This window comes from Adiantum capillus-veneris, chromosome 17 (genome assembly GCF_014529385.1).
Source record: "Adiantum capillus-veneris isolate H3 chromosome 17, ASM1452938v2, whole genome shotgun sequence".
NCBI classification, from domain to species: Eukaryota; Viridiplantae; Streptophyta; class Polypodiopsida; order Polypodiales; family Pteridaceae; genus Adiantum; species Adiantum capillus-veneris.
In genome coordinates, this window is record NC_140947.1 from 116,708,018 (window position 1) to 116,722,895 (window position 14,878).

Genomic DNA, 14,878 nt, shown 5'->3' on the forward strand with positions numbered 1-14,878 from the left:
CATAGGAAGCTTCTCAAGCACTTTTAAATGCACAACAAAACGGCAAATGTCATGGCCCTTGAGCGCACTCCCCAGTGCCCACATGCCTAAAGACTGTCACGCATCGTCGCACATGCAAATTAGCGCCGAAATATGCTTAACCGAGTTAGGCATATCCCACAATCATTGCATTCCAAGAGACGACATCCTACACAGGAAGCTTCTCAAGCACTTTTTGTGCTTTCCGAAATGCACAACAAAACCGCAAATGTCCAGGCCCTTGAGCGCACTCCCTAGTGCCCACATGCCTAAAGACTGTCACGCATCGTCACGCATGTGAATTAGCGCTGAAATAGAGAGAGAGTGTGTAAAAACCCAAATAATAGCCTAATTTTGTAAGCATTGCAAAGCACCGGTAGGGGCTCAACAAATTGGCACTATTCAAAGCACCAAAGTTTGGGAAAAATGTGTCTCGGTCAGGGTCAGCTTAAAATCGTGCCGTTTTCAATTTCAAAAATGCCGGTTGAAGGCAAGGGAAAAAGGGGAAATTCCGCCCCAAAATATAGAAAAATAGTGTAAAAACTCAAATGATGGAGCTGATGGACAAGAAGCATTAGGTGGGGCAGCCGCTCTCTTGGCCCTAACCCAGTTAGGCATATCCCACAATCAGTGCATTCCAAGAGACGACATCCTACATAGGAAGCTTCTCAAGCACTTTTTGTGCTTTCCAAAATGCACAACATTTGGCATGAGAGAGAGAGAGAGAGAGAGAGAGAGAGAGAGAGAGAGAGAGAGCCTTTTCAATGAGCTTAATCAATGAGCTCTGATAATGGTGAGGCTCGCAGAGCTAGAAAAAAACCTAGGTTTGATGTAATCCCACATGACAAAAACAATCTACTGACGAGGAAGAACTAGGCTTGAAGCCAAGAAACACGTGGCAAACTCAGTTTCAAAAGCCAGGAGGAGGAGGAATTGAGGCATTGCTCATTATCGACGGATCAGCAGACAAATAAACAGGGCGGGAGAGGAGCTTATATGCGCTATTTTGCATTGATACGGAGCTCTGATGATGGTGGGGCTCGCAGAGCTAGAATTTTCCCTGAGCATATTCAAGGGAAGGAATTTTGTATGTTTTAGAAAATGATTTTTTTCCGAATCTTGAACCCTAGCACTTCATAAAGCACAAAAAGTGCTTTCAATGAGCTTAAGCAATGAGCTCTGATTCCACTTACAAATTTTGGTATTTACCTTTAAATTTAAATTTGAACTTGAGAAAACCTACAACCTGTAGAGAAATTTAGTGTAAAAACCTTGAATTCTAGCATTGCCTTGGTCAACATGTATGCCAAATGCCATGCACTTCATAAAGCACAAAATGTGCTTTCAATGAGCTTATTCTATGGGATGTCGTCTCTTGGACTGCACTCATTGTGGGATATGCCTACACATGAGTAAGAGAGAGATAGAGAGAGAGAGAGAGAGAGAGAGAGAGAGAGAGAGAGAGAGAGAGAGAGAAAGAGAGGGATGGAGCTCATGGACAAGAAGCATTAGGTGGGGCAACCGCTCTCTTGGCCCTAACCAAGTTAGGCATATCCCAGAATCAGTGCATTCCAAGAGACGACATCCTACACAAGAATCTTCTCAAGCACTTTTTTTGCTTTCCGAAATGCACAACTTTTGGTATGAGAGAGAGAGAGAGAGAGAGAGAGAGAGAGAGAGAGAGAGAGAGAGAGAGAGAGAGAGAGAGAGAGAGAGAGAGAGAGAGAGAGAGAGAGAGAGAGCCTTTGTGTGTGTGTGCGTGCGTGCGGGAGCCTGCTCGATTTCACATTATGCCCATAGGAAAGTCAACAACCTTTTGCTATGGCCAGAGGATGCACACAGGCTTTGGCTATTGTTCTCTCTATGGCCACCTTGCGCCATAGAGAGGGAGGTATAAAGAGGTGGATAGGGGAAAAATAGAGAGAGAGAGAGAGAAAAACATGTATAACCCGATGCTAAATATATATCTTATTCTTACGGTAATGGAGCACGTGCTTACCTCTGGAGGAGATTCTTCGGAGGTGATATTTTCTACCCCAGAGAGAGACCCAGACAACAATTTACGAAATGCCAAGCGCATTGCCCGAGGTGGGGATGGACCTACAAAGATGCAAATTGTAGATGGATTAGATATCATCCACACACTATGCTCCAAAATTCAAGCCTCATGTGAGAGAGCGGAGGCATCACAGGTTTCCTATAGAGAGAGCATTCACTGGTTGGGACATTCACAATATGAGCAAGGGGTTTATCTTCATCGTCTAGAGAAGCGGATGCAGCTACAGATCAATGGTATTTTGCAACAGCAGAGCTCAGTGCAAGGACAACTTTCTCCCATAGAAAGCAACCAGGCAAAAATCATGAGTCTCTTTGAGAGGTCCCTTCTTGACAAGGATAGCATGGATTTCAAAAGCATTGTGCCTGAATTATGAAGCAATAGCAACAAATTGACCGCCGTAGCAATACAACATACTACAGGTGTCTCCGAAGTTAGATCTATCTCAAACAAGCTCCATGCATTGGTAACGACCCATTGGCCCAAGAAGGGGATTAATGCCGTTGGAGATGTTCCATCCAGTTCAAAGCAGGGCAACCCTTGCAAAAAGTGAATTATGTAATTGATAGTAATACTCACTTCTTTATCATTTATAGGCTTAGCGAATCTATATTTTAGTGGCTTTGGGGATATTGACTACATTTTGGGGGAGGCTTATGTATGTAGTGGATACCAATTTGCTCACAACTCTTGGTTGTCTTCTTTGGATACCACATTCTCAGAGGATCTCCAAAAAACATTCTCACTTCTTTCCCATTCATAGCCTTAGCGGATCTATATTTTGGTGGCTTTGGGGATATTGACTACATTTTGGTGGAGGCTTATGTATGTAGTGGATACCAATTTGCTCACGACTCTTGGTTGTCTTCTTTAGATACTACATTCTCAGAGGATCTCCATAATTTTAGTATTTTTGTTGCCACTGTATCTTTTGAGTCACAAACCTCCTGTCCCCCCCCCCCCCCCCCCCCCCCCTGTCCCCCCCCTCCCCCCCCCCCCCCCCCCCCCCCCCCCCCCCCCCCCCCCCACCCCCCCCCCCCCCCCCCCCCCCCCCCCCCCCTCCCCCTGTCCCCCCTCTCTCTCTGTCGCCCCCCCCCCCCCCCCCCCTCCCCCCCCCCCCCCCCCCCCAACCTGTCCCTCTCTCTCTCATCTCCACTTCACCCCCCCCCCCCCACCCCCCCCTGCCCCCCCCCCCCCCCCCCCCCCCCCCCCCCCCTCGCCCTCTCTCTCAAGTATACGCAATCTCTCTCTCATCTCTCTCTCTCTCTCTCTCTCTCTCTCCCAACTCTCTCTCTCTCTCTCTCCCATCTCTCTCCTCCTCTCACACAACCACACACACACACACACACACACACACACACACACACACACACAAATTATTTACTAGGTGTGTGCAATGTCTGACTTCTTTCTAGGTATGACAAATGTGAAGCACTTCATAAAGCAAAAAAGTGGGAGAGAGCTTCCTATATAGGATGTCGTCTCTTTGAATGCATTGATTGCTACATTCTCAGAGGATCTCCATAATTGTAGTATTTTTGTTGCCACTGTGTCTTTTGGGTCACACCTCCCGTTCCCCGCCCCCCCTTGCCCTCTCTCTCTCTCTCTCTCTCTCTCTCTCTCTCTCTCTCTCACACACACACACACACACACACACACACACACACACACACACACACACAAAGTATTCTAGGTGTGTGCAATGTCTGACTTCTTTCTAGGTATGACAAATGTGAAGCACTTCATAAAGCACAAAAAGTGGAAGAGAGCTTCATATATAGGAGGCCGTCTCTTTGAATGCATTGATTGCCAGATATGCCCAATTTGGGTGGGGTCAAGAAGCTCTGGTCTATTTTTGGCAGATGCAAAGTGAGAGTGTCTCTCCCAACGCAATCACATGCACACCATTGCCGATGTGGTATTTGCTTTTGATTGCGTAAACGGAATGTACACAACAATTCAAGCCTCAATGCAACTCTACCAACTCAAATGGGGACCTGTCACCATGGTAACTCTTCATAATGAAGCACCTCGGGGCTGATTTGGATGCACCTTTGAATCCGTCTTGATGTTGGTTGCCAATGGCCACTAATGGGTTGACCAATAATGGGTTAACTTGGCACATCTGCATCGACTGCGAGAATCCGGCTGACGTGCAGACTGGCACGTTGTAACCGCATGGAAAGCCAACTGAAACTCAGGCCTTAACCTGTCACCATGGTAACTCTTCATAATGAAGCCCCTCGGGGTTGATTTGGATGCACCTTTGAATCTGTCTTGATGTGGGTTGCCAAAATGGCCAATAACGGGTCGACCACTAATGGGTTAACTTGGCACATCTGCATCGACTGCAAGATTCCAGTTGACGTGCAGACTGGCGCGTTGTAACCGCAATGGAAATTTTTTGGTTGAAACCCAGGCCTTAACCGACAATCGTCAATGGGCTAATCGGATGGACTCACTCCCCCAATTATATCCTTAGTAGTAGTTAGATGAGATATAGAGAGACATATATAGAAGTATATAGACATTTACCATGTGGGTTGGCAAGCCTCCTCTCACTGACTTCTTCAAAGAAAGATAGACATAGTTGGGAAATCCTTTCTTCTCCATACTCTCTTCTTAATTCTCTAGATACTAACATGTATATATCTATGAGTACTTATAAGAGCTCTTTTTTGGACAGATGGCTATTGGTCCAAAGGTGTTGTCTCCTGGACATGCAAGACGTAGTAGGATATGTCAAGCCTCTTGAGCTACGCGACGTGCAACAGCGCGAGATAGAGTTCGACATTCTCTGGTGAGATTGATGTGCCTCACTTGGAAGATTGCCACCATTTGATAAACGTGAAGTGATGCAATGAATTCCTCAGGGAAGGATTGCGATGGATGTAGATAACGAGTCAATTCTCTTGCAAAGTTATGTAAGGATTGAAGTGGAAGACAATTTGGAAGCCAATAATGGAGATGTGCTTGAGGAGCCTGTAATTGTCTCCAGAGAGGGAGATTACTCCAAAGTTGAGACACTTTGTCTATCTATCACCTACTTATATTCTGAGACCACTTCCTTGATGCATATCTCTATGTTGTCTCTTTCTCATGAAAAGTGTATTCTTCACAACATAGGCAACTTGGATTTTGCATGTTCCTTTTGTGGTGCTTTAGCTTGGAAAACAGAAGCAAAGACCATTCGCACATTTGTGGGGAAGAGTTGTTGCAACTCAGGAAATGTTTCTTTGCCACCATTAAGTGAACCTCCTTTAGAATTAAGGAAATTGATGCACGGGAGTAATACTAGAAGTAGAAACATATCAGAGCATACAATAGTGTGTTGGCATTTGCTTCTTTGGGAGCTCATATAGATGAATCTCTCTGCCAAAGAAAAAGAATCTATACCTTCAAGGTGCATGGATCTATTTATCATAACATTGGTCCATTGATGCCAGAAAAGCGATAAGGTCAAATCCCTCACTTTGCTCAGTTGTATTTTTTTGACACTGAGAATGAGTTGCAAAACAGGATGAGTCATGTTTCAAAACTCAAACCAGATGTTTTGGAAAGCTTGCAATCGATGATGCATCGAGTAAATCCGTATGTTCAAGCTTTTAGGGGTTTGCTACAATGGTCCCAACTTCCAATATTCCGGAGATTAGGATGGTCATTACTGAGAAGCGTACAAATGGTTGGCAATATGTTGCTCCAACAAGTGTGGAAGTTGCTGCAATCATGCCTGGTCAGGGTGAAGAGAGCAACATTGGCCATCGTGATATTGTGTTGAATCTTTTGGGTGGTGGTCTAAAAAGAATCTCAAATTTCCATAGGTCATACATGCCTCTATTATATGTGTTGCTATTTCCAAATGGTGAAGAAGGTTGGAATCCTTACATACCCCAAGTGAACAGAGCGGAAGTAAACAGAGAGCGAGTAAATGGAACTACAAAGTATATTTCTACAATGGATTTCTACAAGTATAGATTGCAAATTAGAGATGACACAACACAATGTCTTTTACGTGGTGGTAGGCTACTGCAACAATATATTGTTGATGCATATAGTTGTATGGAGGAGTTGAGGCTTTTGTGGGTTCATAATCATCAAATTGAACTTCGCAGTGAGGTGTATCAAGGCTTGACAGATATGGTTGGAGCAAGAGATGGAGCAAGGGATGATAGAGAACTGTTATTGGGTGCTAATGTTGGAAGAAGGGTTGTATTGCCTTCTTCGTATGTTGGTGGCCCTTGCTATATGCACCAGTTGTACCAGGATGCCATGTCAATTGTACGCAAGAGAGGAAAACCCGATCTCTTCATTACATTCACATGCAATCCTGGATGGAAGGAGATACATGATGCATTACTACCTGGACAGACATCCAATGATCGTCCTGATCTTACTGCCCGTGTTTTCTACCATAAGTTCAAGGATTTGATGGGCTTGCTGATTAAGAGAGTTATTTTTGGTAAGGTCAATGAACACATTTCTGTGATTGAGTTCCAAAAGAGAGGCCTTCCTCATGCTCACATTTATTGATACTTGCATCTGAGCATAAGCCAACAGAGACATTGCATTATGATAAGATTGTGTGTGCGGAGCTTCCTGATAAAGTAATGTTTCCACAGTGGTATGATGTTATCAGTCGGTGTAATGTGCATGGCCCGTGTGGAAACTTGAATAAGAATTCTCCATGTATGAAAGATGGAAAGTACAGGTTTAAATATCCTCGAAGCTTCAGTGCGTCGACTACTGTAACTAGGGATGGATACCAAACGTACATGAGGAGGGATGATGGAAATTACATTGTTCGTAATAAAGTGCAACTGAGTAATAAATGGATTGTTCCATACAATCCATTTTTGTCAATAAGGTACAATGCACATATCAATGTGGAGGTTTGCTCCACTATATTCGCTCTGAAATATCTCTACAAGTATGTGTATAAGGGACATGACAGGGCCACTGTTGTTCTACAAGATAGTGAAGGGCTTCTAAATGAAGTTACAAACTATCTTAATGCTCGATATGTATCAGCATCTGAGGCTATCTTGAATATACTTGGGTTTCATATGCATCAAGAGAAACCTGACATACAACAGCTCCAAGTTCACTTGCCTCATCAAAATCAAGTCATCTTCAGCGACAGAACGACTGTACAGAGTGTGGTGGAAGGAGAGGTCAGCAAAAAGACAACGCTCATTGAGTGGTTTGTTGCAAATCAACAATATCCAGAGGCCAACGATTTGTTGTACATAGACTTCTAACAAAGTGGGTTCGGAAGCCAGCAAGTAGAACATGGACTCAAAGACAGATTGGTGACATGATTGGAAGAATGTACCACATTGTTCCCAATGTTGGAGATTTGTACTATTTGTGTATGTTACTCAACATGTGCAAAGGATGTAAGTCTTTTGAGGATATTACAATTTTCAATGGACAAGTATATGACACATTTAAAGAAACATGTAATGCACGAGGATTACTGCAAGTTGATGATGAATGGTTTCTTTGTTTGGAAGATGCTTCTTTTCAACAAACAAGGCAACAATTGCCCCTACTGTTTGTAGTCATTTTGGTTTTTTGTGATCCAATACATCCTGGTGCATTGTGGAATCGCTTCTGTAAGGAGCTTTCTGAGGACCATGTATATCATATGAGGGTTCGCACAAATGATGCGACTATCTGTGAATACATGGCTCAAAACCAAGCTTTATCAAACTTAGAGACAATGCTTCAACACTATGGAAAGAGGCTCTCGGATTATTATGGAATGCCCCAGGTGGATCACACACTGCAAATTATGAGTGGGCATGGAGTGCTTCTCAAGAGTTCATGTATAACAGAGAGGAACAAAGAGTATTGTCTGCTCGAATGGAATCATCTTTCAATGTTGGGCAAAGGGAAGCTTACAATCGGGTTTTACAAGCAGCTGGCATGAGCAGAGGGACTGTTTTTTTCTTGGAGGGCCAGGTGGAATGGGAAAGACTTATCTCTACAATGCATTTCTCTCTCGGATACGTGGAGAGTCCAAAGTGCTTTGGCATGTGCATCGTCTGGGATTGCAACACAACTTCTCGACAACGGAAGAACTGCACACTCTAGATTCACGATCCCTATTGATATAACTTCTGAGTCCACATGTAACATTAAAGTAAACAGCCAGATCGCTGAGCTATTGCGAATGAGTTCACTGATCATATGGGATGAAGCCCCCATGGCTCATAGACACGCTTTTGAGGCTCTTGATAAGACACTAAGAGATGTCATGAAAAATGACATGTTGTTTGGTGGAAAGGTTCTCCTCCTTGGTAGTGATTTCAGACAGATATTACCTGTTGTGCGTAAAGGGGGAAGAGAAGACATTGTTAATGCATCTTTGTGCCACTCATACATTTGGCAACGTACAGAAATTATGCATCTAACATAGAATATGCGAGTGGTCAATTTTTTTAGTAATGTTATTGAAAGAGAGTTTGTGTAGTGGACACTTGATATTGGTAATGGACATGTTTGTGATGGGGGCATACTTGATTATGTGGCTTTTCCGGCCTGCATGATGCTACCACAAAATAATTTGCAAGCATTGGTTGCTTGCATATATAGAGACCTTGAAACACAGACTTGCCATGCAACCTTTTTCAAGGATAGAGCAATTTTGGATCCACGGAACAAGGAGACGGATGCTATAAACAATTTGGGCTTGCAACAATTTCTTGGTGCTTATAAGGAATATGTCAGTGTAGACTTAGTGTGTGAATCAGATTGTGATAGCATTTTATTCACAAGTGAGTTTGTAAATAATTTAGATCTTGGGGGAGGTTTTCCATCGCATGTTTTACAATTGAAACAGAATGCTCCAGTTATGTTTCTTTGCAATTTGGATCCAAGAAGTGGTCTTTGTAATGGGACGGGCTTGATTTGTAAGCAATTCCACAGCAAAGTGATTGAAGCAGAAATCATTACAGGGTCACATCCAGGATATGCAGTGTTCATTCCAAGGATTTATATTCTCATGGGATCTAGAGAAGGTCTCCCTTTTGATTTGAAACGCCGCCAATTTCCCCTACGTTGTGCTTTTGGGATGACAATCAACAAGGCGCAAATCCAAACATTGGGACTTCTTGGATTGTATCTCCCAACACCTGTTTTCACCCATGGTCAACTGTATGTGGCAATGTCTCACGTGAGATCCTCTTCTGCCATCAAGGTTGTGGTTGGTGATAGTCACTTAACAAGCGTTAGTAGACATGGAGATCAAAGAACATACACTTCTAACATTGTCTACAAAGAGGTGTTGCAATTGACCTGCCCCCTGCCACCCCCTTGCCATGGGGTTTAACGTGGTTGGATATGTTTCATCCAATAAAAAAGCACGGTGACTCTCGCAACTATTTCTTTGTCATTTATAAGCTTAGTATATCTTCTTATGAAACATGGTGTAGCCTCAAGCAAGGTGTATTCTTTGAAACAAGATTTATTAGTGCTGAGAGATTTATGATTCATGTGCTTTTTGATGAATTAAGATGGATCCTAACGCCTCTGTGACTTACACGCTAGGGAGACGACCTCGACACGTCCGAGGTAAAATATTGTATATGTGTGTTTGTGACATTTCGATACTTTAAAGAATTTTGTGCTCACAGTCAAAGATTATGTATTAGATCCACCATTATGGAGGGGTCCAATCACAGCCATGCAGGTGATTCATCTACTCGAGGACTTGGATGTAGCAAGGTAACAATGTTGATGTTGATATAGTAAAGTAATAGCTTTTGTGTATCAAAATATCTATCTATATTAATAGCTTTTTGTTTGGCTATAGATCACAATCTTACCCAGAATTCTTGATGGTGGGTATATATCATGCTTCATATGATCCGAGCTTGCTGTGCTACATTCAAGTTGCTATTCAGAGAGGATTTAGAACACGTGTCACCATTGCAAAGTTAGGCAGAACCCGTCCAATTAATGCTATGTTTGCTCAAAATCTTAGTCTCGTTGCTTGGTTCCTACGTGTTTTTGTGTTAGGATCTCTTCCTCCAGTGATTGGTAGATGTGTTTTACATCGTGGGCCATGGGTGGTTCGATACCGCAGCAGGGCATGTCGTAGGCTACGCTTTTGAGCATATAAACATTAAGTCTCTACGAATGTTATATTTTTTGGAATGAGAAATATCACTTACTCTATATATGTTGGTGCAAAGTTAGTTTGAAAATATGTTGTGATGACTTTTGCAAAGATTCAAATGTTGTCCATCTTATAAATTTCAAACACATACAATACCTCTCTCTCTCTCTCTCTCTCTCTCTCTCTCTCTCTTTGTTGTCCATGTACTAGGCTCTCTCTCTCTCTCTCTCTCTCTCTCTCTCTCTCTCTCTCTCTGTTGTCCATGTACAGAGCTCTCTCTCTCCTTCGCTCTCTCTCTCTCTCCTTTCCTCACTCTCTCTCTGTCTCTCTCTCTAGCTAGAGAAAGAGAGAGAGCCTAGTACATGGACCACAAAGAGAGAGAGAGAGAGAGAGAGAGAGAGAGAATCCACCCAGTATGTAGACAAAGGAGAGAGCTCTCTCTCTCCTTCTCTCTCTCTCTCCTTTCCTCACTCTCTCTCTATCTCTCTCTCTAGCTAGAGAAAGAGAGAGAGCCCAGTACATGGACAACAAAGACACACACCACACACACACACACACACACACACACACACACACACAGAGAGAGAGAGAGAGAGAGAGAGAGAGAGAGAGAGAATCCACCCAGTATGTAGACAAAGGAAAATGCTCGAAAAACACCAAGGTTTAGTGTAATCTCACCTACAAATTTTTGGATTTACCTCTGCATTTTAAATTTGACGAAGGACTAATGAAAGAGTGCCCTATAGCCCTGATGACTGAGAGAGAGAGAGAGAGAGAGAGAGAGTCAATGTTCAAATGTTTTTATGAGATTTTCCAAGAGCAAAGAGCTTGAGGGTAATAGAGACCATGCCGCCGCCGAAGGTGGCGCCGTTTTACTACTGGTTATTATAGTTTCCTCTTTTTATTCATTGAGAGAGAACTTAAAGATTACTTAATAAGTTTCGACCTCAAAACTCCATATGAATGTGTGTGTGTGTGTGTGTGTGTGTGTGTGTGTGTGTGTGTGAGAGAGAGAGAGAGAGAGAGAGAGAGAGAGAGAGAAGAAGAAGAGATTTTTTATTGTTCCAAATAGATCTACTTGACAAATCTTGATCTCAAGATCTGATGTGTGTGTGTGTGTGTGTGTGTGAGAGAGAGAGAGAGAGAGAGAGAGAGAGTTGTTATCTTCCTACAGTGATTACAAAGACTATAGTTCACTCTCTCCACTTGTGTGCATACAGGCACTCAGACACACTTATTAATGTGTGTGTGTGTGTGCGTGTGTACGCGTGCACACATAGACGCGTGTGTGTGACCCAATGACCATAGTTTTCTTGGCCGCAGCAACGCGCATGTCACACTCTGGTCTAATATTAAAGGAAGTCAATGAATAGATTAGATATATTGAAAAGCCAAAGTGTCTTTTTACAACTTTTATAAGTTAGTTCCAAGACGATACTAAAATATTCAAAGGCACCAAGAAAAATGGCACCTCTAGACCCCTTTTTTGAGCTAACTCAAATTCCAAAGTCGTTTTGACAATCTTTCTTATGAAGAAAATATATTTTTGGTTGATTCTGTGTTCATTGAATAGGTTTGCAAACGAGTGCCACATTTTGGTATATTTTAGAGAAGTTCATAATTTTATTTAAGCAGTAAAACTAGACGAGCCTTCTATATTTCTATCCATATGTACTTCCATACTACACATAATGGAGCTTAAAATTTTCAAGGAAGGAAGGAGAGGGTATGCAGGTGTCGATTGAAAGGTGACTATAAATTTCACTTGAAGAGTGACTCTACATTTCCTTTTAAAGCTCACTTTATGTTCCCTTCAAAAGCCCTTTACTTTTCTTGTGAAATCCATTTGAAGGGGGTGGCTCTACTTTGCCTTATGAAGGCCATAAAATATGTGCACGATTTTTGAAAAAGAAAATCATGGCGAACCTTGGCAAATGCAGGTGGAAAAAAGCGAGATTGTTGACTGTAGCGCTCGGAGGGGGGGGGAGGGAGAGAGAGAGAGAGAGAGAGAGAGACTAGGAAGGGGAGGAGATGCGAGACAACTGTTGGGAGATGTGAGCGCGACTATTGGGACGCAGAGAAGATGAAATTTTTTTAAAAAAATTTACGGGTTGCTTGAAGCGACAACAGCAATTGGATGTAGTGTTGGCTACTAGAGCTGCAGAAGAAATGTTCGTTTAGATGTGGCGAGCTCGAATCCATCACCTACCTTTTACTAGAGATGATAGAGACCTCATAAATCTCAGATCAATCCTACCATTGGGACTTAAAGGAAGGGATTGCAGGAGGTAATGAATATAATAAAAGATGAACGAGTACGCGTGTAGTATAAATACACACATAAATACATAGCCCTCAAATTTGAAGAGCAATCTATGTCTATACTTCATTTTAAAGAGCGTAAGAAAACGTCGAACTCTTGATGCTTATTTGCATCCGGCAATGTTGAGCTAAAATCTTGTATTGAGTACCTCCACACATGGTTGTCTTGCTACACTCGGGCATCTACACATTGCACATTGCAACTTTGCACAAAGAGGTAAAGTTGGATGATCTCAGAGTCGAACTAGCACTACATGTGTCTCATGTGGGACAACATGAAAGTGCGGCAGAGAGAGAGAGAGAGAGAGAGAGAGAGAGAGAGGTCTTGAATAAGACTTGTCAAAAACATTTTTCATAATCGAAGCAATTTACGAATAAATAAGAGCATAATAAAAATTCTTTTCGTTTTTAGGTCAGAATTGAAGAACTGCTCGTATTTACACCAACTTGCAAAATTTTGCCGATTTTTTAAAGGTAAGCTAAGATTTTGCGATATTGATTTAAAGTAGCCCCAAAATAAAAGGGTACATTATGTATATATATATATATATATATATATATATATACACACACACACACACACACACACACATACGTACACAGGTCTCAAATTGGGCTTGCAAAAAACCCTAATGGAAGTAATTTTAAACTAAATAAGGAGCACACTAAAACTCTTTTGATTTTAAGGTCCAACCTTGAAGAATTTTTTGTATTTATAGTAAAACTTTTAAAATTTTGTTGGTTTTCTTAAAGGCAAGCTTGGAATTTATCCAAAATTTTGCAATCTTAGCTAGTTAAAAATACACTAAACCCCAATTTCTTGCAATCACCAGTCTTGAATAGGCTCTAAATGGAAGGGCGAGAGAGAGAGAGAGAGAGAGAGAGAGAGAGAGAGAGAGGTCTTGAATAGGCCTTGACAAAACGAAAAATCCCTAATTAAAGTAATTCTAAAATTAATAAGGGGTACATTACAAAAATCTTTTGGTTTTTGGTCAAAACTTGAAGAATTATTGATATTCATACTAAACCTTTCAAAAATTTGCCACTTTCTTCAAGGCACGCTTGAAGTCTATCCGGGATTTTGCAATTTTTGGTGGTTAAAAATGTACTAAACCTCGATTTTTTGCGAACACTGTCCTTGAATGGCCACAAAAATGGAAGGACTTGACAAACATTGAAAATCTCGATGCTTTGTACATCCACGATCACTATCTTGCCACACCCAATACATGTTATGTGAAGAGAGTTCAGATGCACCTTTTGAAAATTTGGGGCACATGGCATGTGAGAGAGAGAGAGAGAGAGAGAGAGAGAGAGAGAAGTTGACTCCACAGTTCCTCTTGAAGTCTATTTAAAGAGTGATTGTTTTCCTTTTGAAGACCATAAAGAAACCTTCCTTTTCTTTCTACATAAATCCATATGTAGCCCTCGTTTAGCTGGTTAAACATACACTTACCTCGTTTTTTTCCGAACATGGATCTCCAATAGTCCCAAAATGAAAGGGCATGAGAGACATTGAAAAGCTAGATTCTCTGTACATCCACGGTCACTCTCTTGCCACCTGAAACATAAGCTATGCACAAAGAGGAGATGCACATGTGCAAGGGGCACCGGCACATGCACATGAGAGAGAGAGAGAGAGAGAGAGAGAGAGAGAGAGAGAGAGAGATTCCTTGGTAACCTAGCAGCCCTCTAAAAGCAACCACATACCAGTTTAGTGAAAAAGGGATTTGAGAGTTCTATAATGAGAAATGCTTTATCTACCTCGCACTCACTATTTTGGCTTTCAATACTACACAAAATAAAAGAGTGTCGGTGTTGGATTTTGCAAACGTGCCCAACTTGCAAAGAAAACATTAAGAAAAACCAAAGAAAATCCTTTTTTTTGGGCAAAACTCACAATTGTGAGTGGATTATATTAACACGACAAAAAAAAATACAATTTCTTGTCATGTTCTTGACAAGCCATGACAACTATAATGGGACACAACTGCATCGGCTAACAGGGGAGCCACCCCAAGGAAAAGGAGTCCGCCTCTTCACTCAAGCATGTTCAAAGCAGTGTTGAACATCTTGTTCCATTCATCAGCTCTTGTTTGCTTCCCAATGGCGATGTTCACTCCCCTGCTTTCTTGGATTATGTTTGAGAAATTAGTTGTTATAATGGTGCTCAAAGATGCGGCAATTCCTTGCCTTCCATACATGTTTAACGTAACAAAATCTCACTACTTGTGTTATGATAAGAAGCGCTTGACTTTTATATACTTTCCCTCCCAAAAAGAGATCGTTCTTGTAGAAACCAATTTTTCAGGTTTTTTTAACCCATTTGCAATTTTTTCCTGCCAGGCCCCTAATTGTTG

At 41.9% G+C, this 14,878-nt stretch overlaps 2 protein-coding genes across 2 annotated transcripts; both read left to right on the forward strand.

Annotated features, from left to right (window-relative positions):
• The first annotated feature begins 5,695 nt into the window (after nucleotides 1–5,695).
• On the forward strand, nucleotides 5,696–7,332 carry LOC147437937 (uncharacterized). The gene is made up of 2 exons (XM_086486666.1): nucleotides 5,696–6,533; nucleotides 6,632–7,332. The coding sequence occupies exons 1-2, from the start codon at nucleotides 5,696–5,698 to the stop codon at nucleotides 7,330–7,332; spliced, it is 1,539 nt and encodes a 512-aa protein (XP_086342792.1).
• A 56-nt stretch (nucleotides 7,333–7,388) lies between these two features.
• On the forward strand, nucleotides 7,389–10,191 carry LOC147437938 (uncharacterized). The gene is made up of 5 exons (XM_086486667.1): nucleotides 7,389–7,924; nucleotides 8,039–8,432; nucleotides 8,550–9,096; nucleotides 9,712–9,802; nucleotides 9,891–10,191. Exons 1-5 carry the CDS (start codon nucleotides 7,389–7,391, stop codon nucleotides 10,189–10,191), a joined length of 1,869 nt encoding a protein of 622 aa, XP_086342793.1.
• The last annotated feature ends 4,687 nt before the right edge of the window (nucleotides 10,192–14,878 follow it).

Bases quoted from the DNA above. Each gene is read 5' to 3' on its own strand.
- LOC147437937 (XM_086486666.1), top strand. From the start codon at position 5,696: ATGGTCCCAACTTCCAATATTCCGGAGATTAGGATGGTCATTACTGAG. The intron at 6,534-6,631 runs GTAAGGTCAATG...ATAAGCCAACAG, and splicing joins GATTAAGAGAGTTATTTTTG to AGACATTGCATTATGATAAG.
- LOC147437938 (XM_086486667.1), top strand. From the start codon at position 7,389: ATGATTGGAAGAATGTACCACATTGTTCCCAATGTTGGAGATTTGTAC. The intron at 7,925-8,038 runs GTATTGTCTGCT...TTGGAGGGCCAG, and splicing joins ATAACAGAGAGGAACAAAGA to GTGGAATGGGAAAGACTTAT. The intron at 9,803-9,890 runs GTAACAATGTTG...GTTTGGCTATAG, and splicing joins GAGGACTTGGATGTAGCAAG to ATCACAATCTTACCCAGAAT.